We start from the raw sequence: 26,268 nt of genomic DNA on the forward strand, positions 1-26,268 counted from the left end.
TTTGTGAATTAAAATCAAAACAAATCAAATTATGGTTATAAGTATGGCCTGGTTCTACATCGTTAACCCACTCCTGTTGGCACTTGGCCTTACATCTGACAGAACGCTCTGCTGAGGTTCACAAGCTACCTTTGGGATTTTAAGCTTTTTAATTTTTTTCTCAGAGAGTCTTAAGAAGTCTATTGCACACACAGACCGAAGAATCAAAACCGTCTTGATTGTGAGCCTGGGCTTTGATGGCAGGCTTGCCTTTCATTTTAAAATCTGATGTGGTTTGGCTCATTCCCTGATTAAAGTGGCAATCTTCAAAGAGGTCAGATGGCCCAGGTTTTCAGGGTGGCAGCTGTTGATGCTGTGCCAGGAGCACCATCGCTTCTGGGATTTGGATGCTCCTTATGGGAGTGCATTTGCAGCTGTGGGCATGAAACCCGGGGCTTCATATACGTGGGCAAGTGCTTCATCACGGAGTGGCATCCCTGACCCTTCCTAACATTTGTGTGTGTTTGTGTATAATGTATATCAGGACGTATGTTCCCATGTAGACTCAAGCACTCCTGGGACCTCTTCCTATGGGAATCTGAAGTTCCTGTGATTTAGAGTCAGGGAAACAGCAGGCTAATCTTAAGAAGCAGCAGCTTCTACCTCTGCCTCAGATATTAATACTTATACAGTATCCTCTTGGGTACCTCTTTTCTGTGTGTGCACATGCATGTGAATAATTGATGATGATGATGATGATGTGCTGTGTGTCCACTGAGTGAGACTCTAAAGAGGTGTCTTCTTCCTTGCATGGCCAAGATTCAGAAGGACTAACACCCAACCTCAATCCAGATCCGACAAGCACAGCCTTCTATCCATTGACTCTCTTGAGAGGGAAGCAGTTATCACCGAGCCTATGGTTTCCTTGGGGGAAATGATGATGCCCCTTCAGGTCATACCAAGCCCTTCCTTCCATCCGGGCTCTAGTGGGGTCCCCTCCACTCGAAGGAGAAGTATTTGTTTTCCAGGCATCAAAGATTTCAAGCATTCAATGAAATTCACATAATCGGTACTCATGTGTCTTCCCTGATACTCCTTCAAATACTAGCGTTTTGCTCTTGTTTTTAGTTTTGTTTTTGTTTGTTTGTATTATTTATTTATGTGGTGTTGGTGGAATCTAGAACCTGGACATGGTGAAACACACGATCTCCCACTGGCCTACTCCCACAGTCCTAGGTTTATCTTCATCAAACTTGACTTATCCTTGGAAGAGTCCTCTATCCATTCCCTGACTCGGTTTCCCATTGCCCCCCGTGCAGTTACTGTCTAAAGCCAGTGAGCGTCATCCCATTTTTTTCAATGACTTTAAAGAATAAGTGTCTACTGCTATGTGCTTTTAAGATGCCTGTAAATGGTACCACATTGTACTTGAGCCTTCATACAAACTGCTTTTAATCGTTAAGAATTTCTTTTTATGTCACACATAATCCTATTCACTTGTTTGACAGCCGCGTTTTGTTCCATTAGAAGAATGTACCACAATGTATGTGTTCCTTTATTGATGGAGAGTTCTGGCCTGCCCTGAACACCCTTGTACATGAATGAGTTTCTCTGTACATTTTACAGGACCGTGGCTCTATAGTTTAAAGGGTAGTTAGCACTTCCATCCAGTGTGCTGTCAATATAAAATACATGAAAGAATCTGAAGAGTTGGTATGAAAAAAAAAAAGGACATAAAGTGGCTCATTATAATTATAACTGGATATAGTGGTAGCATGCCTGCAGCTTCAGCACTTGGGAGACTGAGGCAGGAGGATTGACAAGAGTGAGGTGCCAACATGGGCCATACAGAAAGTGCTAGGCCAATCACAGGTATGAAATTCCATGTCGAAAGAAAAATATTTGATTACCTGTTGAAATGACAGTCAGTTGGTTTGTTACACTGAAGTACAGTCCTACACTCGGAAGCACAGACCTTTTATATTTTTAAATGTAACTACTAGAAAAGTTGAAATTACATGTATAGTTCGCATGATGTTTCTAGCTGGAGAAGTCTCCTCTAGCACAGGAGTAACTGCTGCTTCCTGTAGAGAAAGTTTTATAGGAAAACATCGCCAGTCTTTTTCATGGCTGTGGCTCCCTGCCACAGCAGCAGAGTTGAGCAGTAATGGTCCCCATGGTCACAAAGCCTCGAGCCTTCACTGACTTGCCATTCAAGGAAAACTGTTTGTTGATCCAAATTCTACAATAGCTTTGTAAAAGCCAAGGCCCACACAGAAACCTATTCAATAGTTTGCCCAACATACATAAACATGCTCCCGAAACAAACATTCACAAAGGCTCGCTGTGTGTATTTTCTGGTTATTTCTACTTTGACGAAATGAACTATTTGGCCAGTAAGCGATTTTTGGTCCACTAGAATGGTTTAGCCACCTGCTAGTGATTTTAATAACTAGCCTTTAATAACTAGATCTATAGCTACTTTAATAAGTAGTCCTCAAGATGGAGACTGAGTTACATTGGATTAATTTTTCAGGATACATTAAAGTGGTTGTGGTGATGGCAGTGTGTGTGTGTGTGTGTCTGTGTGTCTGTGTGTCTGTGTGTCTGTGTGTCTGTGTGTGTGTATGTATACATTAATCTATGATCCTACAAACAGTGCAGACAAATTCCCACTCTCCTACATCATTAAACAACACCTGTTATTGCTAATCTTTCTGGATAAAGCGAGAGCTTCTTTTGTTTACAGTCTTTTTACTTAGTGAGGCTGACCCTCTTTTTGTGTGTTGAGTGACTTCTTGAGTCCTCTTTTTATGAATTGTTTGTTTGTTTATCTTGCCTTAAAATGTTTTTAAACATATTGTATACAAGTGTATGTCCATGTGCTTGCCATTGCATGTGTGGGGGGGGACAAAGGACAAGTTTTGGGAGTCAGTTTTCTCCCTCTATCTTGTGAGTTCCAGAAATGGAACTTGAGCAATCAGGCTTGGCTGCACTCACCCTTCTCCTTGGAGCCATCTCTCAGTCCTCAATTGCCTTTCAAAAAAATACAGTCATTGGTGTTTTTCTTTGGCCTTCTTAGGATATTCTGGATAGCAATTTTTATGGGGTGTGGGGGTTGCAAATCTGTAGCTTTTTCACCCCGGAGTTCACCTTTTCACTTTGTGGTGACTTTTATCATGCAGAAGGTTGACATTTTAAAATTTTTCACTGAAAATTATCCAATCTTTCATTTACACTTATTTTTCTTTTCTTATTTAAGTCCTACATACTTACCCAAGGTCAGAAACATTTTCATCGTATCTTGGTCCCGTGATTACCAGAGCTTACTCTTTAATGATGTCACTGTTATAAAAACGACATCAGAGAGTTAAAAAAAAAAGACAAAAAGGACTCAATTCATTTTGTACTTCTAATTTAACCTTTACAGAAACAGAGGAAAGAGAGATTGTGGGCTAGCCTTTAAAGGAATATAAATGTGAAATCCCTAAATTACATAACAATAAAATTCAGCAATGGGTGATAAATTTATGTAAGTAATTTTATCAAACATAAATTTATGTGAGTAAAAGTGTCTGCCAGAGTCCACAGCCAGCTCATGTCTTGTGTTGATGTACTCTTGGGCCTGATTTGTGTTGAAGCATCATTGTTGGTCCTGCTTTCTAATGAAGCATCCTTCATCCCACTTTGTATTGTAGCACCATCCTGGTCCTGCTTCCTTACGGAGATCTGTCTACATCCAGAACACAAGAGCTCCATTTTCTTTCAAATTTCCTGTGTGTGTGTGCATGTGTGCATGTGTTGTTCACTCAAGGGTATTAGTGAGTCACTTAGATTTGTTTATGTATACACATCTCATCACCGTGTTTCCTCAGTGTGTGGAGTGGGCACCATGCCAGCTCAGAAGTCAGGAATCAGGGTGCTGCCTCTCTCTCTCTCTCTCTCTCTCTCTCTCTCTCTCTCTCTCTCTCTCTCTCTCTCTCTGTGTGTGTGTGTGTATACAGGTACATGTGCCCATACACTCATTCGGAGGCCTGAGGAGATCAGACTTCTTCCTCTGTTGCTTTCTGCCGTATTTCCTCAAGATAGGGTCTCTCACTGAAAATAGAAGCTTCCTTGCAAGCTCCTAGGATCCACCTGTTTCTGCCTTTCACAGACACACCTGTTTTTAATGTAGGTGATGAGGATTTGAATGAAAGACCTGGTGCCTATAGACCAGGTCCACTTATCCACTGAACTATCTCCCTAGCCCCTGATGGTCTAGGCCTGGGGACTGGGAAAATCTAGATAACACCTTGGAGTGGTATTGCTTTCGAGGCAGCTTCTGTCCTTCATTGAGTTATCCTTCTTGAAGCTTCATCCTGTAACTTCTGAGGAAGACATTTATGTTTGAGTTCTATCACAGTGACTGAATACTGGAGAAAACCAACTTTACAGAGGAAAGGTCCCAGTCCATGATGACTTGGATCCATTGTTTGCAGGACTGGGACAAGGCAGAGCATTATGGTTGGTACCAGGAGGCAGAGCAATGTGCTCACTTCATAGTAGCCTAGGAACAGGAAGATAAAAGGAGAAAACGCTAGGTACAAAATATACCTTGTCCCCTATGACCTGCTTCCTCCAGCCAGGCTTCATCGCCTCTAGGTTCCATTTTCTTCCCAAACCACATTAAGATCTCAATTTATAAATGTATTCATCAGTCTATAATATCAGAGGCCCCATCATCCAGTCACTTCCCAAAGTCTCTACCTTTGTACTCTGTTGCACAGAAGGCAAAGCCTTCGACCCACAAGCTTTGGAATTTACAGTCTGTAAACTATAATGCCATTTCTGAAAGATCAGATAAAGACAAAAATATTGTTCATCTTGCCAGAAGTTTAAATAAAGATCGTTGCTCCCACAGCACAAAGGGGTTGCTGATGTTGGTGTTGTTGGTCTTGGTGTTAGTGGTGTGGATAGCATTGGTGGTGGTGTTAGTGGTGTTGAAGTTGGTGTTATTGTTGTTGGTGGTGGTGGTGATGGTGGTATTGATGTGGTTGTGGTGATGGTATTGGTCTTGGTAGTATTGATGGTATTGTTGTTGTTGGTATTGGTGATGATAATGGTGGTGGTGGTGGTAGTGGTGTTGGTGATGGTGATGGTGGTGGCAATGGCATTGGTAGTGGTGGTGGTGGTGGTGATGGTGGCAATGGCATTGGTGGTGGTGGTTCCCTTTGCTTTAATATTTTTATTTCTTTGTTGGTCTTGTTTTGTTTCCTAGATCTTGACAATGGCTCTAAAATGCTAGGATTTACTCATACCTGTACTGTTATGGACGCTTAATATCTGAAGGCTTTAAAACAATAAATGTAAATATGGGTCTCAAGGTTGGAAATGACATGATTTCTGAAGAGCATTTTCTATGATCGCAAACAAGCTTTCTGTAAAGCTTTCTAATAAAAACAAGAGAATCCAGCCTCAGAGATTCATGGCTGAGTTCTTTAAATTCTGGTATGGTCATGGACATTAAGTATGGCAGTTCTCCTGCCAAATCAATACTGCATTGAATGTTTCCTACAGCGGATATGGAGGTGTGGGTCTTCTACAGTAAGACAAAGATGCCATAGAGGAGTGTCCACTCAGGCAATCGGGGGTTATCACCAACAGGGAATGATGAGGCCTGATTGTGGCTCCGTCTTATTTCATGACAAAATGTCAGATGACAAGTGAATACTCAAGTGGCTCCTAGAAAGAGAAAAGGAGGGGAGTCTGTGACTTGGACACTCTACCTGGTACTGGGACTCTGCCCTGACGCCAGGGCTTTGTTCTTACAGTTGGTGCTCAGGTCTCTGATATGCTGGTAAATAGAACCATCTCATAGGTGGTTTGGGCTTAAGAATTAATTTGATTCTGTTTAATAATTTCACTGAAAGTCTATCTAAATTTTAAATAAACTTTTTTTGGGGTCCAGGGATAAATTTAGGACACTAAAGGCATCATGGTGGGGTAGTGGGCAAAAAAAAAAAAACAAAACAAAACAAAACAAAAAAACAAAAACAAAACAAAAAAAAACCTCCTGTGTTTCCAGCTCTAGTTTGCAATTCAGTCCAGGGCTTGTAAAAAAAAAAAAAAAAAAAAAAAATCAGTTTCTGCAGCTCTTTATACGATCTCTGTCTGTCACTAGGAAATGGACTGGATGATGCTATTTCCATTTTTTTCTTTTTAGTCACATTTTACTGACCATAGTAGATGACACGAATGGCGGTGGTGGATGGGTTCAGATGTAAAGGCAGTTCCTCCCAAAGTGGGAGGAGCTTTGGTGCTTGTCTGAATTCATTGACTCTTTTCTGAGCCCCTCTCAGGAAATACCATTTGTCTGCATAAGAACCCCTATTGTTACTCCCCCAAATTGTTTTTTATAACACCTGGTGTTGGCCAGCATTTGAGAGCATGGGAGGTCTATGACCCATCATTGAGTCTCTCTATGGAATCCAACTGAATCCTACCCTTTGTTTGTTCCCTCTCCAGGCACCTGTTAAAAATGAACAAGAGCAGCTCTGACTTGGAAAAAGTGAGCCAGAGCTCTGCAGAAAGCCTCAGCCCATCCTTCAGAGGGGCCCACGTCAGCTTCACCACGGGCTCCACAGACAGCCTAGCCTCGGACTCCAGGACCTGCAGTGATGGAGGTAACAATCCTTTACAGACAGGCTTACATTTTACAGATTCTCGTGGTTGCCAGCATTTTTGGAAGGCCAGAGCAAGGCTTTCTGTGCTGATGCCACTTTGTCAGAAAGTAGAACCTACCCAAGTTCAGTCCCTCATGACAAGCTACCTTATTATATCACCCTCCGTAATTAGAAGTGTACAGCCTGGGTTGCGGGGCAGGAGGAGGCTGCAACCAAACACTTGTTGAGGGTTGACTAGATGGAGCTACTTGATGAAGTGACTGCTGTGTAAGCATGCAGGCCTGAGATTAGATTCTCAGCACTGGGCCCCGGGGATTCAAAGATTAGAGGATTCCTGCAGCTTGTTGACTAACAGTCCAGCTGACTCGGTAAGCTGCAAGTTCATTTTAAAAACCTTTTCTCAAAATATAAGGTGGAGATATGATTGAAGAAGACACCTGATGTTAACCTTAGGCCGAAACATGTGTATGAACACACACACCACATACACACACACACCACACACACACACACACACACTACACACACACACACACACACACACACACACACACACACACACACACACCATACACACACCACACACAGGATGTTGGAATTCTCCAGATACTCTGATTAACACATCAGCTATATATAGTTCTTTCTGTCCACCAGACTCCCTGGAACCTCAGATATCTTGTTGTTTCATTTATATTGCATACGTACATGTATACAATACTGTTTGCATAAAGCTTTGTTAATTAAAACATGAAGGCTTTGTAAGGCCCCTGCCTACCCTTATTCCATCTTAACCATTAAAGTATATACTATGCAGATCTGTCCTGTTGGGCAGGTTCGCCAAAAGGAGCTTGGGGTTTTCTGCACTTATGGATTTGGTGGTTGAGTTTATGACCTTTCACCCCTTGGGCATGCTCTGTGTGAATCGTCTCCTGCTCTTGTCCTAGGCTGCCTTAGTATGATAGGGTTACACCTGTGCTAGTATGACTTCCTCATTTTATGGAAGTATTTTTTCTCAAGGGACATTTTTGGGGTAGAGGACCCCACGACACATTTCTGTCAGCAAACATGGGCTATATATAAGTTTTCTAATGAGAAACTCTGCTAGCTCTCCCTCAAAAACAGGAAATGTATTCATAGTGCTTTGAGGGAAATGTAGCAAAGACAAGATTGTCTTTTTCTGCAGCTCTTCTGGACTCCTGTCTCCTTCCTTTCCCACCCCACTGCATTTCACTGAGACAGATTATTCTCCAAAAGCCTGGGTATGTGAGCCAGGCCCCCACACTGTCCATCCAGCTCCAGTTCAGTCTCCTGGGAACCATGGCCAGTTCTAAGAGTTTTAATCATGTACAATACCCCCCTCCCTCAGCCACCACATGGCTTATGTCATACGAACAACCAGACTGAAGTGCCTCAGCGTAAACCACACTGTCTGTTCTCAGAGCTGGGAAAGATAAGATTGAAACATGCATGACACATGGGTGGATAGGGGAAGACAGGAAAAATCAGATTTCCCCAGAACATGGAGCTTATAAAGACTTCTAGAAAGGGTGTTGAGGGATGACGATTCTGAACCGCGTTTTTGAGAAGATGGGACGTCGGCTCCTGTCTGCAGTATGACCAAACGTGAGGATGAGGGAGGGGAGGAACAAAGAACGCTCCGGGGTACTGAAACAGACAAGGGGAGCCAAAGGCACAGGGACGCAGCCCATACTAAGAAAAGGATAGCCACTTGAGCTGCTATTCTGGGCGCAGGTGAGGGGAAACCGGCAGCATTTGCGGGGAGGTTAGGCTGCATAGTACAAGGCATTCAAGGCTGTGTGTAGAGACACACACAAGAGAACCACCTGCACCTTGTGAGGACAGCGGTGGCACCTAATAAGGGTATTTTCTCATATTACTTTCTGAATAACATGAATCAAAATGAACTTATTTTCATGGTTGTCTCACATAAATAAACCCTCCAGTGGACAAGAACCTCAAAATTTAGGTTCCACTTGTCAAGAAAGTGTGTTGATCGCAAACCAGCTCCCCTCTCCCCCCCCCCCACCCCCACCCCCGACTTCTCTCTTACTGTCTCTCATATGGGTCTGAATCAAGCCTACCTTTTGAAACTAACAAGAGAAATTCTTCCTGTGGCTTCCCACTATGGATCAGGTCTACTTGCTTTTGGACTCTTCCATTTGGTTTGATTTAGTTTGGAATTGGTTCCTGGAATTGTAGACCAGGCTGGCCTCGCACTCTACCTCTGCCTCCTGAGTGCTGGGATTAAAGGCGCGCACCACCACAGCCTTATAGAACGTTCATATTACAGGCCCACAAGTTCTTATCTGCTTTTGTCATATAAGTGAAATGCTTGAGCCTCTTGACTTTTTGACATTTACAACAGACACTGAGGCCGAGTCAGAAGGGAGGAGGCCTCCATTCAAGCTGAAGTTGTGTGAAATGAGAATTAGCATCAGCCTCACTGGTCAAAAGAAACCATCGGGTAATACATTTATCTATAGCAAGAACCCCCTTGAGAAGTAATGCCTGTCTTCCTGGTGTTTTGTGTCCGTGGTGTGGTGTGAGTTGAGGAAAAAAATCATTCCAGAGCCTGTCACCACGAAATTTGTCAAGGTTGGTGGCCAAAGTTAGAGATCTATGTGCTGTCTGGGTTCAATAGCAAAAGAAACATTTACATTGTATAAGAATATAAGGCCTGATGATGGCACATGCTTTTAATCCTAACACTGGGGAGGCAGAGCAGGCAGATCTCCAAGTTCAAGGCCAGCCTGGTCTACAGTGCTATGGGCTATGCAGAGAAACCAACCCTGTCTCAGCCCACTCCTCGCAAAAGAATATATTTCATACCTGTTAAATTTCTAAAGTAGGACTTTACTGTTTTAAAGTAACAAACGGTATGTTTATATCATTGTAATTTTTCCATTTTATACCTTTATCAGATCTCATATCCCTCCTGGTGCATCTGTTATGACATTTTGCCTGGGGGCACAGTTTGTTAAGCAGAGAGTCACTGTGTAGACCACCAAAGCTGTCTCAGCAGCTGTTTGGATTGCTCTTGCTTCTGGAGGAACAAACACAATCTTTAGGTCGGATCTGTTGTGGAGGATGGATGGGTGGTTATGATGAGGCACCATTGGCTGAATGGCCAGAGGACCCTTGTGGTTGCCTTTTAAGTATACACACCTAAAGCTGAGGAGGGTGGGGCAGGCCTACTGTCCGAGCCCTTGGGAAGAGGAGGAGATTGCATCAGGGATGCAAAGGAATCTGCAGAGATGCGGTAATCCAGGCCCGCCTAGTCTATAAGAGACTCAGACTCAAAACAACTACAAAATAACAAATAAAAACAGATTTAATGCCATATTAAGATCATTTCCCTCGTTGACTTAACTGAGTGATTCAACAGACGGAGGTCAGAATTTGCTGTTTAATGGGAGCCATCAGCAACAGAACAGAGCAGAGAGCTCTAACCATGCAGTGGACAGAGCACCTCGCCCAACACAAGAGCCAGCACTGCGCTATTGCATCTTATTTTATAGCTAGGAAGCCAGAGCTAGAGGAATGTAACCAAATGCTGTGGCTTTAATCGGCTTGTTTTTCTCCACAATAATGTCACAAACACACCCCCACCCACCCATGTATAGTTAAGTTTTTAAAAAATACATACATATGTGTTGGTAGGTGGAGGTGTGTTTACATACATGCTCTGCCAATTTGTTTATATACATGCTTTGCCAATCATTTGATAGATATTTGATATAACCTACGCACTGGGTACAATTTCAGAGGCTGAAGATCCAGAAATAACTGCCCAGTCCCTTTCTTCACAGGGCACATGGCTAGTTCCACACATGCAATAAGGGCCGTGGAGAAAGAGTAAGCCAGGAAGGGGGGAGGGGATGGGTGGGAAGGCCTGTCAAGGAGAGAGACAGGAAGTCCACAAAGATTAGACTGTAGTTCGAGTGATTGGCAGTCTGACCTCCAGCCAGCACTTGCTTCCCTCTCCGACAATCTCCGACCAAAAAACACAACAAAAAAGAGGTCATAGTATTTAAAGAGATCCATAAAAAGGTGATCACAGCTGTCTGCCTAAATTTAACGTGTGCTCAATAGACAGGCGTGTTAGATCTCTCGATCTTAAATCCGTAGGTTCAGTGCTATACATTATATAAGTAATTCATCCCAGCATAGTATACGCCTCCAGCCTGTCAAGAACTGAGTCCGGGATTCTGTCCCAGATGTTGCTGAGGCACAGAGGTTTGTTTCAGAGGAAAACAGACAATATTTAAATACTTCCAGTATCCCAAGCTGCCCTGCCAGCAAAGTGACTTCATCTTAAACAGTTTTCTTTAAACTCTCCCATTAATGGATTTCATTACATTCGCGTACCATTTAAAGTATTACTTCAGTCAGCTCATCCGTATCTATAATTAAATAGAGAACAATGTAGAGAGAGAGGAGTGAGGAGCCTCTCTTCTGACATCTCGTCTTGTGTCCTCTGCCACTTTGAACAGTTTTTGTTCCTGTCATTATGAATCAAAGTGTCACGAAACTCAGTTGTGTACATTTTTGCACTTGAAGTCTTTCAAGTCAGAACCATTAGGGTACCTCTGTTTTTAAAGCCGTTCTCTATTGTTTTCTTTTTTTTTTAAAAAAAAAGATTTATTTATTTATTTTATGTATACAAGTAGCTGTCTTCAGACACATCAGAGGAGGGTGTCAGATTCCATTACAGATGGTTGTGAGCCACTATGTGGTTGTTGGGAATTGAACTCTGGACCTCTGGAAGAGCAGTCAGTGCTCTTAATCGCTGAGCCATCTCTCCAGCCTCTCTATCGTTTTCATTGTTAGCTTCCAGTTAAATCCTTCTCTTGTTGATGTATAATTAGGCTGTTTTGTTAGAAAATTAGAGTGGGGTTCTGAGACACACGCTGCGGAGATTTGGTTTACATGTCTTATCTGTGAGACTAATGCTCAAAAGAAGTAAAATCGGTACACTAAACATTTGAATGCATTTCAAGTAATCATCCTCAACTCGTCCTCCAAAAATGCCAGCTTGCACTTCTACCAACAGCACATGAGAAGTCATTTGAATGAGATTTGGGGTTAACTACCTAAGAAAATGCCCACTGGTGTGTCACAGTACGAGGTTGAAAGATCCCAATCTCAGAGCCCCAGCTGGGCTGTTGATGACTGGTAGAGGAAGGAGGCCCCAGGGACTTGTCTTCCAAACTGAGGCCTGCATCTTTCCCTCCGTGCAGACCACACTGTGGCCTTGATTGTTGCTTTCCGGGATGATCGAGTGGTCTGGAGAGATTCCTCACCAATGCCACATCTTCCCATCCAGCTGCAAAATACTAATAACATGCTTCCAGTCCGAGCCACATTTATCTTCCTAGAAAAGCAAGGCATCCTTTAAAAGGAGTGTTCTGCTCGGTTTCTTTCTTTTTTCCATGCGATACTGAGCTGCTCCAGATTCTGGAACCAAATGAGAAGTCGCACGACTTCCCTTGGAAAATTGAGCAGCTGGAGAGCGCCTGAGTCCCTACCTACCTATCTGTTGGCAGAAACTGCCCAGACTGCCTCTTCCTGCCTGGCACGGTGCCTACACAGGTGGTTTGGCTGTCCTTTCCTCATCTCTAGTGAGAGAATCAAACTTCCCTAGGGTCTGAGTCGAGTATTGTACATCTGATTTGTTTCTGATGTCTTACACTTAGTAGGTGCTTATGAAATATTAACGGATGAGTGGGCTAATCCTTGAAGCTGTTTACTCAGCTACATTAGATTGGCAAGTGACAATCCATAGACTATTGCAAGTTTTTACACACACACACACACACAATGTAATTGGCCTCGCTTTATTTATAATTGGGGCAGTGGCTAACATTAATGTGCAGAACTTGGAGAGCTGAGGAGGAACTGTGCCTTCTGCCTCCATGTGTGCTCCAGCCTGGTTACAGGCAGATAACGGCACACAGAAGAGCTGAACAATGCTCACTCGTATGGCTCAAAACAGGGCTGACCACTTCCGTTGTGAGCCCGGCTCTCACGACTGAAGAGACAGTGCAAGTACCTATTAAACCCCAGCAAGAAGAGAAGACTCTATCATAAGGTAGACCTCATGCTACTACATTTGAACTTTTGCCCTCCATTCTGAAGACGGAGCAACCTGTTTTCCCCAACCATTAAAATACACTGACTTCTTTGCTTTCTAAATATAAAAATACCAAACTACTATATACCCTCCCATTCTTCTCCTCCCCACCCCCACCTTTAGCCTTTGTGAGATTTACCCAGCATGCCACAGGTGATGATTTCTCCAGAGGAGCTTTCTCTTGTCAGAAGTGCACGTACTAAAGAGATGCTGGGTGTTCATCTCTGAGTATGCTATATGTGGAACTGAAGACTGGAAGGAACACTTAGGAAAATGGTGTTTGGAACCCTCTGTCTTAGTTCGCACGCAATGTTACTCAGCTGGGAATTTAGCTCAACGTTAGAAAGCTTGCCTAGGTTCCACAAAAATTTTTCCCAGCATTCCCTGCTCTTTATTGTACGCCAGAATTTGGAGACCATGGTCCAATACCAGCATACAACCAGGATATGGCAGAATTAGTTTCGTGTGTCATTGAATTTGAGTCTTTCTGTCCATTGGCCAAAGCCATTCGGGTTTTCTTTTTAGGTAGATTTTCCCAGACAGATGGCTTATCTGTAACTTACGAAAGCATTTCAGTTGTCCAGGGTATGTTTGTCCTCTTCTTGGTGAGTGCAGACCATAGCAGCCGCTATGAATAATGACTTAGGCAACGTATCATCCAAAGGCTATTTGCCCAGAGCACCCTTGAAGAAATGGCTCTCTGAGAAAGAGTCAAGAAAATGACAGGGTCAGTTCCCTCTCACCCTGGAGTGACACCTAGAAAAACCAGTTCCATGTGGAAGATCACATTTTAGCATCCATTTCAAACTAGAATGTACTAGAGTACACCCATCCTGGAGAGATTATAATAGCCTGAGGTATCTGTAGCTCACCGTGGGGGCTTCTCACCAGCTGTGGTTCCATAGGTAGAGGCCTGTGCACATGTGTGCACGTTTGTATAAAGGTCAGAGAACAACCTTGCGGATCCCCTATGTTTTGCTGGCGGTGGTGGCTTTAAAGTTTAAGGTTTAAGGAACAGTCTCATTGATCTGAAACTGACAAAGAAGCCTAGAAGGACAAGCCCTCAGAAATCTGCCTGTCTCCCCTCCTCAACACTAGTGGTGGAATTACAAGCTTTTCTCTTGACGTGGGTTCTGGAGCTCAAACTCGGATCCCTTTCAAAAATATGAAAATCCTCATGTGTGTGTATATATATAATGGCCAGTTTGGATACAGGAAGTCCACCCTTGAAGGGAGTCACCTATCACTGATAAGTTTTGTGCAGGTTCATGCTTTTCCCTTCTGCTGGGCCGGTCTGTGATTCGGGAGCGTTTCTGCAGTGCCCCCTTGTTAGCTGGGTCATCAGAGCACAAATTCACAGCGTCTAAGACGTTAAGCGTATTTGAGCAGCCTACATGCCAATCTTTGGTGCCGTACACGCCTCAGAACACCTAGTACTTACCAGATTTGCCCACGAAGCTATAGAATCTAGATCCAGTCAAAATTGTCCACCAACTTTGTTCCTATAGGATTGTCATGGGGACATAGAATAGGGTGGGGGGGCAGCCTTTCTCTCAGGTGCTTGAACACTGCTTCTGTACAGGGTCTCTAACTGACATTTTTGATTCTTCTTGGAATGCCTGTGAGATGGATTTCTTTTTAACGCATCCCTCCATTGTTCCCGATTAGGAAGTTGACCAACCTCCAGTGTAGGAATTAGAGTTGGAGAAAGGCATGATGGGAGCAAGTTAGACACCTGCCTAGAGATTGGCACAGGGGGTTCTGGGATGGATGTCAGACAAAATGCTTATTCAGAAAGGTTGCAATGGAGAGTTGCTGAAATCCATAGATTTTAATGGTGGAATTCCAAATAGTACAATCCAGGCATTTTTTTTTTCTTTTTTTGGAGGAAATTCAGCTGGATATGACTAGTTTATTCCTGCCCTTTGCCCTTAATCCCTAGTAGAAGCATAAAGTGGGGCATGTTGGTGACATCCAGAGAGTTGACATTAAAGGTGAGGACAGACCTCATCAAGCTTAGGAAATCAGAGCAAGGCTTATAAAGAACAGACAAGCCAAGACACTGACTGGTTAGCAGCTCCACTGGCTCCTCAAATGAGGCAGGGAAAGGAACCTTGACTCTGGGCGCGCTGCCTCTGACCCCAGAGGTATTGGTTGGGGCACAAGCCCAGTCTTCAGATTTCACACCATTGCACTCACAATCCTTGCACTAGTGATAATACATTGGCTGATTTCTGGTACCCAGAAGGCAACGAGATGAGGAAATAGATGGATCTAAAGCACTTGCCTTCTTGCTTCTGAACATAGGGACTCACTAGCAAAAGCCTTCTGGACTTGGGGAACCTCATAGGCAGGTGACTTTTTTTAGCCAGGGTATGAGGAAGCAATACCCCTCCTCCCTCCACTTTTCTTGCTAGAATATAGAGGAAATGAATCACCTATAAACTTTGTCCCCATTACCGACCGGGTCCGTGGGAGCAGAGCCACTTCCCTGGGAGCATGAGACAGGAGACCTGAGGACTCCAGGTTTGTAGAGCCTGCTAAGGTCAGATTCCAGTGTCCTCTCCCTGCCTTACACTGGCTGGTTCTGGAACACGGTCTGCTGTGACTGTGAGGGGACACTTCCTAGACATGGAAAGCCTGTTGTCCCCGCTGCTGCTTTTATTAACCCAAGCCTCCTGGGAGGAACCTAAGCCATCCGCTTAGCCTTGCTGGCAGGAACCCCAACACCCCTGAGCCTGCCAGCCTTTAGCTAAGCAAAGCCAGGTGCGAAGGACAGCTGCCTTGATCCTGATCAACTGTGATAAACCAGGAAGTGAGAGCTAAAGCCACTGCAGGCTGGAAGAGGGCAAGGAGGACAGTGTGCCACCCTCCATGTCTACTGTTTGTTTGGTTCTCTTGTTTGTCTTGAGATAGGGCCTCATTGTAGCCCAGGCTAGCCTTGAACTTGAACTGAAGATGATTTTTGAATTTCTGGTCCTTCTGATTTCTAAAATGTCTACAGACTTGCCTTTCTCTAACATCACAAAGGTATTTGTAAAAGCCCAAAGAACTGCACACGAACACATAGAGAGATTTATACTGGAGAGATGGCACAGTTGTTAAAGTGTTTGCCATGTTACATGGGCATGAAGACATGAGGTCCAGAACCCATGTTAAACACGCACACGCACACATACACATGGTTTGTGATGACATCACCTGTAATTCCAGTGTTGGAGAAACAGAGATAGGATTGATTATTCCTGGGACTTGTTGGCCAGCTTGGTCATCTAATGGGTGAGCATCCTGCCAGTTAAGAGACCCTTTCTTAAAAAGCAGCGTAAATGACACATGAGAAATGACATCCATGGTGGACCTTTGGCTTCCAAATTGATGCACACAGATGTGTTCTTGTGCGTGCCTGTACATGCACATACACACGTCACAGAAACACAGACATAAAAGATGGGTGGGAAGCATGTTCATTTGCTCTGGTAAATGATACTCTCTTAAACCTGACGTTTTAAAAAGCGGACTCAGGATACGTGTGTTCAAATTTACTATTGCCCTTAACGGCATTTTTCTCAAGGCTTTAGAATCACCCCGGTGTCTATCAAGAGATGGCTTGTTAAAAAATGATGCTGACCTATAGTAATCTATTACGGCTCTGCTATTTCAGAGGATGAAGTAGATCAAATCTCTCCAAGACGTGCAAGAAAAGCTCCATTCCAAAGAGTTGGGTGCTCCCATGCATGCAGATTTACTTGGGATCTCAGGACAATGCATGAGAGATTGCTGGCTGAGAAGTCCTCTGAGAGGTGCTTAGTGCTAAAGGCAGTTTAGGGCACAGTTTAGGGCACAGGGAGACATCACTGACAGTGCGTACCACTCATGCAGTTTACAGTGTGTTTGCTGTGCATACGCCATTTAAAGAAATAGAAAAGAAGTACGATAAAATAATTGCTTTGGCCAATGAAAAGATCCCGCAACACCCGAGCCACTGGCCTTGATCTCCAGCCTGATGGTTTCTCCTTTTTGTTTTTTAGGTCCATCATATGAACCCACCCACTCACCCACCATCAGCGGGAAAAAACTCTTTGCTCCTGTCCCTTTTCCGTCAGGCTCCACAGAGGATGTGTCTCCTAGTGGTCCTGCGCAGCCGCCTCCTCTGCCCCAGAAAAAGATAGTGAGCCGTGCGGCCTCTTCCCCTGATGGCTTCTTCTGGACCCAAGGTTCCCCTAAGCCACGGACAGCAAGTCCCAAGCTAAACCTAAGCCACTCAGAAAGCAATGTTTGTGCCCATGACGAGCCTCCTTTTAGCTGTTCCTTGAACCCTGGAAACCATTCCCACCATGTCTTCTCCTCTTCTGAGCCTTTGGAGAAAGCTTTCAAAGGCAGTGCTCCCTGGGCCCCAGCTCTGGGGCTGGCAAACAGCAAAGGCAGCGCCTGTGGGAGCCCCAGTCTCCAGTGCAGAGCGGCCGCCTCCACGTCGTCTTCCCAGCTCAGCGTGTCCAGCCAGGCCTCCTCCAGCAATACCCAGCTTCACCTGCACAGCCTGCTGAGTAGCATCAGCAGCAAAGAGGGCACCTATGCCAAGCTTGGGGGTCTGTACACACAGTCCCTGGCCCGCCTAGTGACCAAGTGTGAAGACCTCTTCATGGGTGGCCAGAAAAAGGAACTGCGCTTCAACGAGAATACCTGGTCACTCTTCAAGCTGACGTGCAACAAACCTTGTTGTGACTCGGGGGATGCAATTTACTACTGTGCCACCTGCTCCGAGGACCCAGGCAGCACCTATGCTGTGAAAGTAGGTACTACCCTCCTTCCATTCGATGGTCTCACCATCTGGCAAGTCTTTTCACATCTCCAAACTTTTGGAAGCAGGCTAGTTAGCCAGCTTGCCTTTACACTTGGTACTTGGTGATCTCACTCTCTGCCTGGCCCTGGGAAGTAGCGCCGTGAAATTGCTAGCATGAGCATATGATATGGTCCGTGTGCCCTTAGGTTTGTAGTCCAGGTTGCTATAGGCAACAGCTTAGTGTAGCACGGTTCACTCAAGTACTCAGCGGGTTTTTACTCCGTGTTGGGTATTTCACAAAGATAGGAAGCTTGAGGTGTGAACATTATAAGCTTCCTTACAGAGCTTATAATCCAGTGAGAGAAAAGGACAGTTAAGGTGCCTGCTTGTTAAGTGATGGGAGCAAGAGCATTAGACTCAGACATACATCATCCTGAACAGTATAAGCAACGGTAAATATTTGCTTAGTATTTACGGTTCCAGTTTGATTCTTGGGTGGTGCAAGGAATCTTTCTTGAGATTTTTCTTTGAAGGAACTTATGATACCACCAGACAAGATGGCTGAGAGCCCTGACGAGTATGTCCAAGGGACCTGTGTGCATTCAGAAGCCACCCTCTGTAAAGAGGGTACAGGGTCAGCTACTAGGATGCTCTGTGTAGCTAACAGGTACCAGGATCACAGAAGACTTGGATCAGGTTGTGGCCAAGAGAGTAGGCACTGGTAATGAGAAAATACTGCCTGGCTTGGTGGTCCCAACTACTACGGAGGCTGAAGTAGGACAATCTAAGGTTCACAGCCTGACTGGGCTACACAGTGAGCTCAGGGCCCATCTGAATAAGTCAGCAAGGCTCTTGTCTTACAAAGGAAATGCGGGGGTTGGGATGTAGCTCAGTAGTAAATCACTTGCTTAGCATATGTGAGGCCCCTGCTTTAATCACCAATGCCACAGGAAATGAAGAGGGAGGGAAGGGAGGAAGAAGGCAGCTGCCCCAAGGGACCTTCTATGCTTCTAAGGTATTAGTCCTTCACTGCCACTTCAGGTCTGAACCCAGAAGCTGCCTTCTGGGTAAGCTAAATTCTGTGTTAAAATGAAAAGGGCCCATTCTTTTTCTGTTAGGACGGCTATATCCAGTATATTTACTTCTTGACTTCTACAGAAGCTACGTTCTAAAGTGCCCATTATTCGACTTGCAAATATGGCGCGTCTGAAGTGCATTGAACGCTCTCCCCAACCTCTGGCTCAGCAAGCCTTCATGGAGTCTCCCTTGTTTCCCTGTTGTGATTACAAGTGTTTCTTGCTGCCCCTGTTTGAAATTGGGGGCCATCCGGAGGGGAGAGGGTGGTTGAAAAATGATCTGAACAAGACGAACTGAACGCCCAGGTGACCATGTGGAGTTTGTGAGAGGAGAGGGCAGACAGGAGTTGAGATGTTCAGGGAGGGTGAGAACTTGCTGTGTGACTCATCCCCCAGTCTTCCTTTCCTTGTCTCCTGCCCTCACCTTACCTCCTGGTGCTAAACCTGGAAGTCTCGGGCAATCCTGAAGGAACTTAATTCAAAGAAAGTGACAGGGATTACATGGCAAGAACTGAGTGGAGGGCCTAACACTGAGTTCAAACCTTGAGCAGAGACTCTTTCCCGATCTACTAGTTATTGTGCCAAGTAGCTTGGAATCTAGAGCCAATTTTCAATTTTTCCCACTATATAACACATAGTTAGGCTTTCCCAGAGGTTGATAGAAGCAAGCACTCCTCCTTATTGCACTGGGAGTTTAAGCCAGGAGAAAACCTGAACATAAGCCTTGATCTCCAATGAAGAGAGTCCCAGAGGTTTCCTATTTGACTTTCCTGGAAAAGCAGCATTCCACTGAACCAGTGGGGGGGAAAAAATGAAGTTTGGAGAACAGCATCAAATACTCATGAAGCGATACTGTAATTAGAAAAGGCGTTATTGCTTTGTAAATGTGCCTGGTCTGGCGATGGGGGGCGGGGAGCTGTGAGCCTCATTCGGCGCGTGCAGCTGCTCCACTTCATTAGCCGTGCAGTCTAGACGGAATACAATCATCCGAGAGCCCACAGGAGGGGGAGCTGGGCTCCTTCCCAGCCGCCTGTGTGTCCCTGAGCTCTGGCCATCTATGCATGTTAAGTAGAGGCCTGACACTGAAATCAAATGCAGTGTTGCTTCTGAATCCCAGCGAACAATAGTTGATGGGCACCTGCTTGTGCCTGACTTTGGGACCTCCCATCACAGGCTTGTTGACCTACAATACCGAGGCCATGTTATAGCCCTTATAGACTGACTCCATGAATATGTGGCAGAAAGAGGGGGAGAAGAGCATTAGTTCTTGTGGGTTTTGAAGCTGTTTCTCAGCTGTGTAGAGTTCATAATTATGGGACCTGTGCTGACTGACTGAGCCTTTGGGCTTTTTTCCTTATTCACACATCGACTGGGCTCTGGTTCCAAAGCTTAAGATGAGACAAAGTTTGCACAAAGTCTGAGATTCCAGCTGAGCCCACGATCTTTGGAAAGTTATAGAGCTAAAACCAAGAGCAGGGTCCCCTGGAAACGAGATGGGTGGCAGAGGAGGGACATGGGGGTGAAGACTGTTGTCTGCCTTCCTCATTCTTCATCTCAACTGGAGAATGATCTTGGGATGCCCCGCCCAGGCCTGGCTGGGTGGCTGTTCCTGGGGCAATTCTCTCCAGTGGAGGGGGGTGACTGCCTTGGGGTCTTTCTGAAGGCCCTGCTCACTGATTTTGAACTGCATCCAGCTCGGTTACTGTTTACCCAGCTCCTTCATTTGCATCTCTGTGCAAAATGTCAGTGGCTCAATTGGGGCTCTGGGCTCCTGTGTTTGCTGAGCTTGGAGCCTTTTGTAGCCTGTAGGAAAGACAGCCTTGGAAACCCTTCCCAGGCCCTCTTAGGGCCTGGCCCAGACTCAGTCAGAGGTTGTAGAGAACTTGCAAACCAGTTCTGGATAGCTTTGCCCCATCACCTAATGGCTACAGATGTAAAGGCAAGAACAGTCACCATAGCAACCTTGTCATTGCCCATTGCCGACTCACCATGGGCCAGGCTTGGTGCCCAAAACCATACCTGCATCATTTAAGCTAATCCCCGGGAGCCACTGCTGCCCCAGTCAGAGCACAGAGAAAACAGAACAAAAGATAAATGCCACCTATCATCTGCATTACTGCTTCCATATCTGCAACATAATCTGCCCACTGAAATGTATTTGTAACCCACAAATCAATACTCAAAACATTTTCCCATCCTTTGTGGGCATGCGCAGGGCAGGAAAACATGGGGGTGGCCTGGTGTGTGATTGTAGCTGATGGGGAGTCAGGACATGTCCTGCAGGTGCTTTCTGCTCTGACCAAAAGCATGAGTTTTTATTTTATTTTATTTTATTTTATTTTATTTTATTTTATTTTTTAGTATATGCAGTGCCTCTCTTTTTCAGATTTTGTGCTTTTCATTGTGGGTGTTGTCTGTGTGTTTGCTGTTCAACACCTCACATACACAAGTGTGGTGCTAAAGCACTGTTAGTGTTCATAACTAAGGAGCCTGTGATGAGCCTTACAGCAAAAATATGGGTTAGAGTATGTTAGCTCTGGGTTCAGTGTCAGCAATATAGATTAAATAAGGCTCTCTAAGCAGAGTGTAGACAAGACAGTCACATAGCCATCAGTTACCGAAAAATACAGTGACCAGAATGACAGAAACCTTGCCCTATATTTATTGGAGCCTGCTCCCATGTTCGCTAGTTCCCTAGTTCCGTATTTGAAGCGCCTTTGTAGTCTGCTAGCTACTTTGTAGCCTTGCCGAGTTGATATTTAGTTGAAAACCGGTCTGCTCCTTCCCAAAGCCTATACATTTGACTTAAAGAACTCTTCCTAGGTTCCAAGTCGGGTAAATAGTTTCAGCTTACACAGCCTCAGTTTCCCTTCTTAGACCATCTACTGCTTTGAGTTTTGTGGGGTTTAAGGAGCTATCTTGTGAAACTCCCGTAAGCAACCCGGTACCCCACATGTTCGAGGCTCCAGAGTGTGTGCTGTGACTAGAGATCCCAGCGAGGATCCTCCACTTGTCCACTGAGGCCTTGACAGGCAGTGGCTGGCCCATACTTTAGTATTTATATTTATAAGCGACGGTTTTGTGAGGACTCATCCTCACAGATTTTTCTTTCATTTAAAAGTGTTCCAAGCCAAAGAGATGCCTCAGCCAGTGAAACATTTGCTGGACAAACCTCACAACATGTGTTTGAGCCCCAGCATCCACCACGGAGGGAGAGAAGTAGGGGAAGTTGTCCTTTGATACCTCTACCCGCACATCCACACTCTCACACCTCAGCCCTCCCCCACACATATATCATCATCATAATAAATAATGTTAAACCAAAAAAAAAAAAAAAAAAAAAATCCAGGGAAATGTCATTTAAAAGCAGTGTGGCCAGGACCCTGAGGCAAGACTCGTGGATTCCAAATCAGCTTTATTGGTGTAATGAGAAGCGATTTCTGGGATAGATATACTTTTTTGAAATTTCAATTCTGCCTCCACAATAGAGAAATTAATGCATTAACATGTTATGCACTCCTTGGTTAGCTTTAAAAAAACATAAAAACTTTTTTTCAGAGGCTGAATGAACTCTGTGATGCAGAATTCATGCTGTAAGGTCTATATAGCTACAATAGACTTAAATATCTGTGAACAGTATATGAACCAAACTTTGCCCAAAACTCTGTCTGTCTATCTCTCCCCCATCTCTCTCTCTCTCTCTCTCTCTCTCTCAAAGAATCCACAATGGGCAATGGGTGGTGGCCGCCTGCACTGTACTTCGTAAACACCATCCTGATTGGTCCTCAGCTGCTGGTGTTTTATAATCCGTAGATGGGAGATGCCTTTCTTCTCTCTAAACCTAGGCAGCATTGCATGAAAAGCAGAGGATGAGAGAGACAGACACACACAGAGAACATCTTCAGTCCCTTCCAGTGTGATTACAAGGAAACTGAGGCCTAAGAGGATCTTTCGGACTAGTTTGAGACTCTCCAGTTGAGTCAGGCTCACAGAGGATTATTAGCTTTCCACTGGCGGCTCGCCCTATCAGTGTGAGCAGAAGAGCTCATGGCTGATAGATCAAGAGATCATGGCTATGTGGATTTCCCCGGGCTTGCTCCCACAGGGAAGTTTGAGATTATCCATCTTGTTTATTCCTGTTTTCAACTCTGAGGATGCCCTCCAGCCCTGTGGCTCCCTGTTCCCAGGAGAACTCCCTGTTTTCTTCCTGCTGCCACTCTGGCTTGGAGCAGGGCACAGCTTCCTGCATTCATCTGCAAGAGTCGGCCCTTAGGCCATTTCATACAGCAGGCATTACAAGTTTACCTAAATCTAGGAAGCAAGGCAGCCTAAGAGAAGATGGCCAAATATCATTATCTGACGGGGGGGGGGGGGGGGGGAGAGAGAGAGAGAGCAGCCACATGGTGAAATATCAACTTGCCTTTTTTTTTTTTTTTTTTTGGTTTTTCGAGACAGGGTTTCTCTGTGTAGCCCTGGCTGTCCTGGAACTCACTCTGTAGACCAGGCTGGCCTCGAACTCAGAAATCCACCTGCCTCTGCCTCCCAAGTGCTGGGATTAAAGACGTGCTCCACCACCGCCTGGCATCAACTTGCTTTCATTGGAAAGGATAGGGAGTCAGGCTGAGTTCTGTGGAAACTGGTCAGCATTGTGAGACTCCATCCCAGCCACTCTGTGGAGCAAGTGGAATATTTCTCTTATTCCACAGTGCCCCCAAAGTACCACGGCTTGAATTATTTTCTTCTATGAACCACACTTCTGGTGTGTGTGTGTGTGTGTGTGTTTTCTGGGACAACGTTTTTTTCTGTGTATAGTCTTGGCTGTCCTGGAGCTCGCTCCGCAGACCAGGTTGGCCTCAAACTCCAAGAGATCTGCCTGCTTCAGCCTTCTGAGTGCTGGGATTTAAGCGCAGGCCGCCACCACCACCTGCCCGTGGTGGATTCTAAAGGAAAGATCCATATTTTTCTAAGAATTGTATGCTTTAGCACTAACTCTTTATAGTCCTTGTGCGTCCCTTTAAGTGATGTTTAATGTATGATGTAAGGTAAGCAGTAGTTTGCCTCTTGGTATGAGGATGCCAACTATCCCGGCATTTGTTTCGCAGAGCCACAGGTCCGGCTCCTAACCTCACTCTTCCTTCTCGCCACAGATCTGCAAAACCCCAGAACCCAAATCAGCCTCATACTGCAGCCCGTCTGTGCCGGTGCACTTCAACATCCAGCAAGACTGCGGCCACTTTGTGGCCTCTGTGCCCTCCAGCATGCTTGCTTCCCCTGACACATCCAGCAAAGACCCTGCGCCTGCCGCATCCCCACACCCCCCTGCCCAGGAGCAAGACTGTGTGGTGGTCATCACACGGGAGGTACCACACCAGACTGCCTCGGACTTTGTGCGGGACTCTATGGCCAGCCACCGGGCAGAGCCTGAGGTTTACGAGCGCCGGGTGTGCTTCCTGCTTCTGCAGCTCTGCAACGGGCTGGAGCACCTGAAGGAACACGGGATCATCCACAGGGACCTGTGTCTGGAGAACCTGCTGCTGGCGCATTGCAACCCTCAGAGCTCCCCCGGGCCCTCTGCCACGCCCACCGTGCCCACCACCACGTCCCGGTGCCCTTCTGCGGTACCCGCAGCCACCACTGCTTGCCAGGGTGGGCCTGGTGAGAAGCACCTGCCCAGGCTCATCATCAGTAACTTCCTGAAGGCCAAGCAGAAGCCAGGAGGCACCACCAACCTGCAACAGAAGAAGAGCCAGGCCCGGCTGGCCCCGGAAATCGTGTCTGCCTCCCAGTACCGCAAGTTTGATGAGTTCCAAACGGGCATCCTCATCTATGAGCTGCTCCACCAACCCAACCCATTCGAGGTGCGAGCCCAGCTACGGGAGCGCGACTACCGGCGGGAGGACTTACCCCCGCTGCCCACACTGTCCCTCTACTCTCCCGGCCTGCAGCAGCTCGCCCACCTGCTGCTTGAGGCTGATCCCATCAAGCGCATCCGCATAGGTGAGGCTAAGCGGGTGCTTCAGTGCTTGCTGTGGGGGCCTCGGAGGGAGCTGGTGGAGCAGCCGTGCACCTCGGAGGAGGTACTGTGTAGCACTCTGCACAACTGGATCGACATGAAGCGAGCCCTGATGATGATGAAGTTTGCTGAGAAGGCGGTAGACCGTAGGCGGGGCGTGGAGCTGGAGGACTGGCTCTGCTGCCAGTACTTGGCCTCGGCAGAGCCAGGGGCCCTCTTGCAGTCCCTGAAGCTCCTGCAACTTCTCTGAACCTCTCTCTAGTCAGACCATCCCATCGCCGCCTTCCACGCCCGCCCCCATGCCCTTGCCTTGCCTGCATCCGGGTTACCCTGGGAAATGGTACAAATGACTGTCGTCCTTGGATGTAATATTTTATATATATACATATATAATATAAATATGAAAGCCTGGGGATGTCATTTCACACACGCCAGCCTCCTCTCCTCACAAGAGTCCCCATTCCTCCACCACTGCCACCCCTGTAATTATGTACAGTTCTAGCTTCATGCAAGGTCCTGGGGACAGTTCCGCCGACAGAACCAAGTTTGGACTCCTGCCTCACTATTCCATTACCCCATGATGGAGTCACCTCACCCTTTTGTCAAACTGTTATTTAAAAAACAACGTCCACAATTAAAAAAAAAAAAAAAAAAAGTCTTAATTTCTTTTAATTGAGTCACAAAGCCCTTTAACCCCCAAGTGCTTGAGTACACTAGAACCTTTGATGAGTAGAATCTATTCAGTACTGAGGAGCGTACTATCTGGCTCTGCCCCAGATCTTGCACTTGTGGGGTAGAGCAGTACCCACTGTAGCCTGGGTGTGTTGGGTGTGTTGGTAGGAGGCAATGTTCTCTTTTTCTCTTCCCACACAGCAGGATTCTTGGGTGGGATGGGAGTTAAAGTTTAACCCTGCTGCTCTAACAATTTTTAAATACACACAAAGTTCTTAATAGGTGTCCCTGAAGTCTGGGGTGTGGTTAGCCCCCCAAGCAGATTGTCCTTTTCTGCCCATTGACTCCACCCCCTATGCACACCTCATGGCCTCTGACACCATGTGAACACACCCATTCTTCCTCCCACCAGGGAGGAAGGTAGCACCTGGGGACGGGTTTACAAAGTCACTTGTTACTTGGGGAAAGAAACGGGCTCAAACCAGCTCTCCCTATGTCCACAGAAGGTCTTGGAACTTTGGATACAGAAATCATGATTCTCTGTAGGATCCGTCTAAATTGGTGAAGTTGTATTTGTTCAATCCTGGAAAATTTTTCAGACAAAACCTCAACCCTTGATTCTGTCTTTTGCTTTCTTGTCCTTTCTCTCTCAAAATAAACAAACAATGGAGAAGAAAGGAAGGAGCTTTCTACCAGGGGACTGCAGAGTCAACTGGAAGCACACACGTCTCTGGAGGCATATTTGTAATCTCTGAGTTAATTGTACCTTTTTAATATGCCACCCACCTCAGGGGGGAAGAACAAGTTGAATTTGAGAGAATGATCTTAGTAACTAAACCAAGGAAAAACAAAAGAGAGGGTGTGAAGAGGGAACCAATAACAATGAATTCTATTTGAGAGGAATGAGACCAATTAAACTTAACTTTTGG

General features: G+C 45.6%; 1 protein-coding gene across 2 annotated transcripts in view; it reads left to right on the top strand.

The window, feature by feature from the left end:
* The window catches only part of Prag1 (PEAK1 related, kinase-activating pseudokinase 1), a 55,047-nt gene extending 29,974 nt beyond the window's left edge, over window positions 1–25,073 (top strand). For both annotated transcript variants that reach the window (XM_034519828.2, XM_076914031.1), the window contains exons 4-6: window positions 6,487–6,644; window positions 16,827–17,587; window positions 23,802–25,073. In XM_034519828.2, the coding sequence (XP_034375719.1) occupies window positions 6,487–6,644; window positions 16,827–17,587; window positions 23,802–24,917 (2,035 nt within the window). In that variant the 3' untranslated portion in view covers window positions 24,918–25,073. The remainder of the gene's footprint in view (window positions 1–6,486; window positions 6,645–16,826; window positions 17,588–23,801) is intronic.
* Window positions 25,074–26,268: the final 1,195 nt, after the last annotated feature.

This window comes from Arvicanthis niloticus, chromosome 16 (assembly GCF_011762505.2).
Source record: "Arvicanthis niloticus isolate mArvNil1 chromosome 16, mArvNil1.pat.X, whole genome shotgun sequence".
Lineage (NCBI taxonomy): Eukaryota > Metazoa > Chordata > Mammalia > Rodentia > Muridae > Arvicanthis > Arvicanthis niloticus.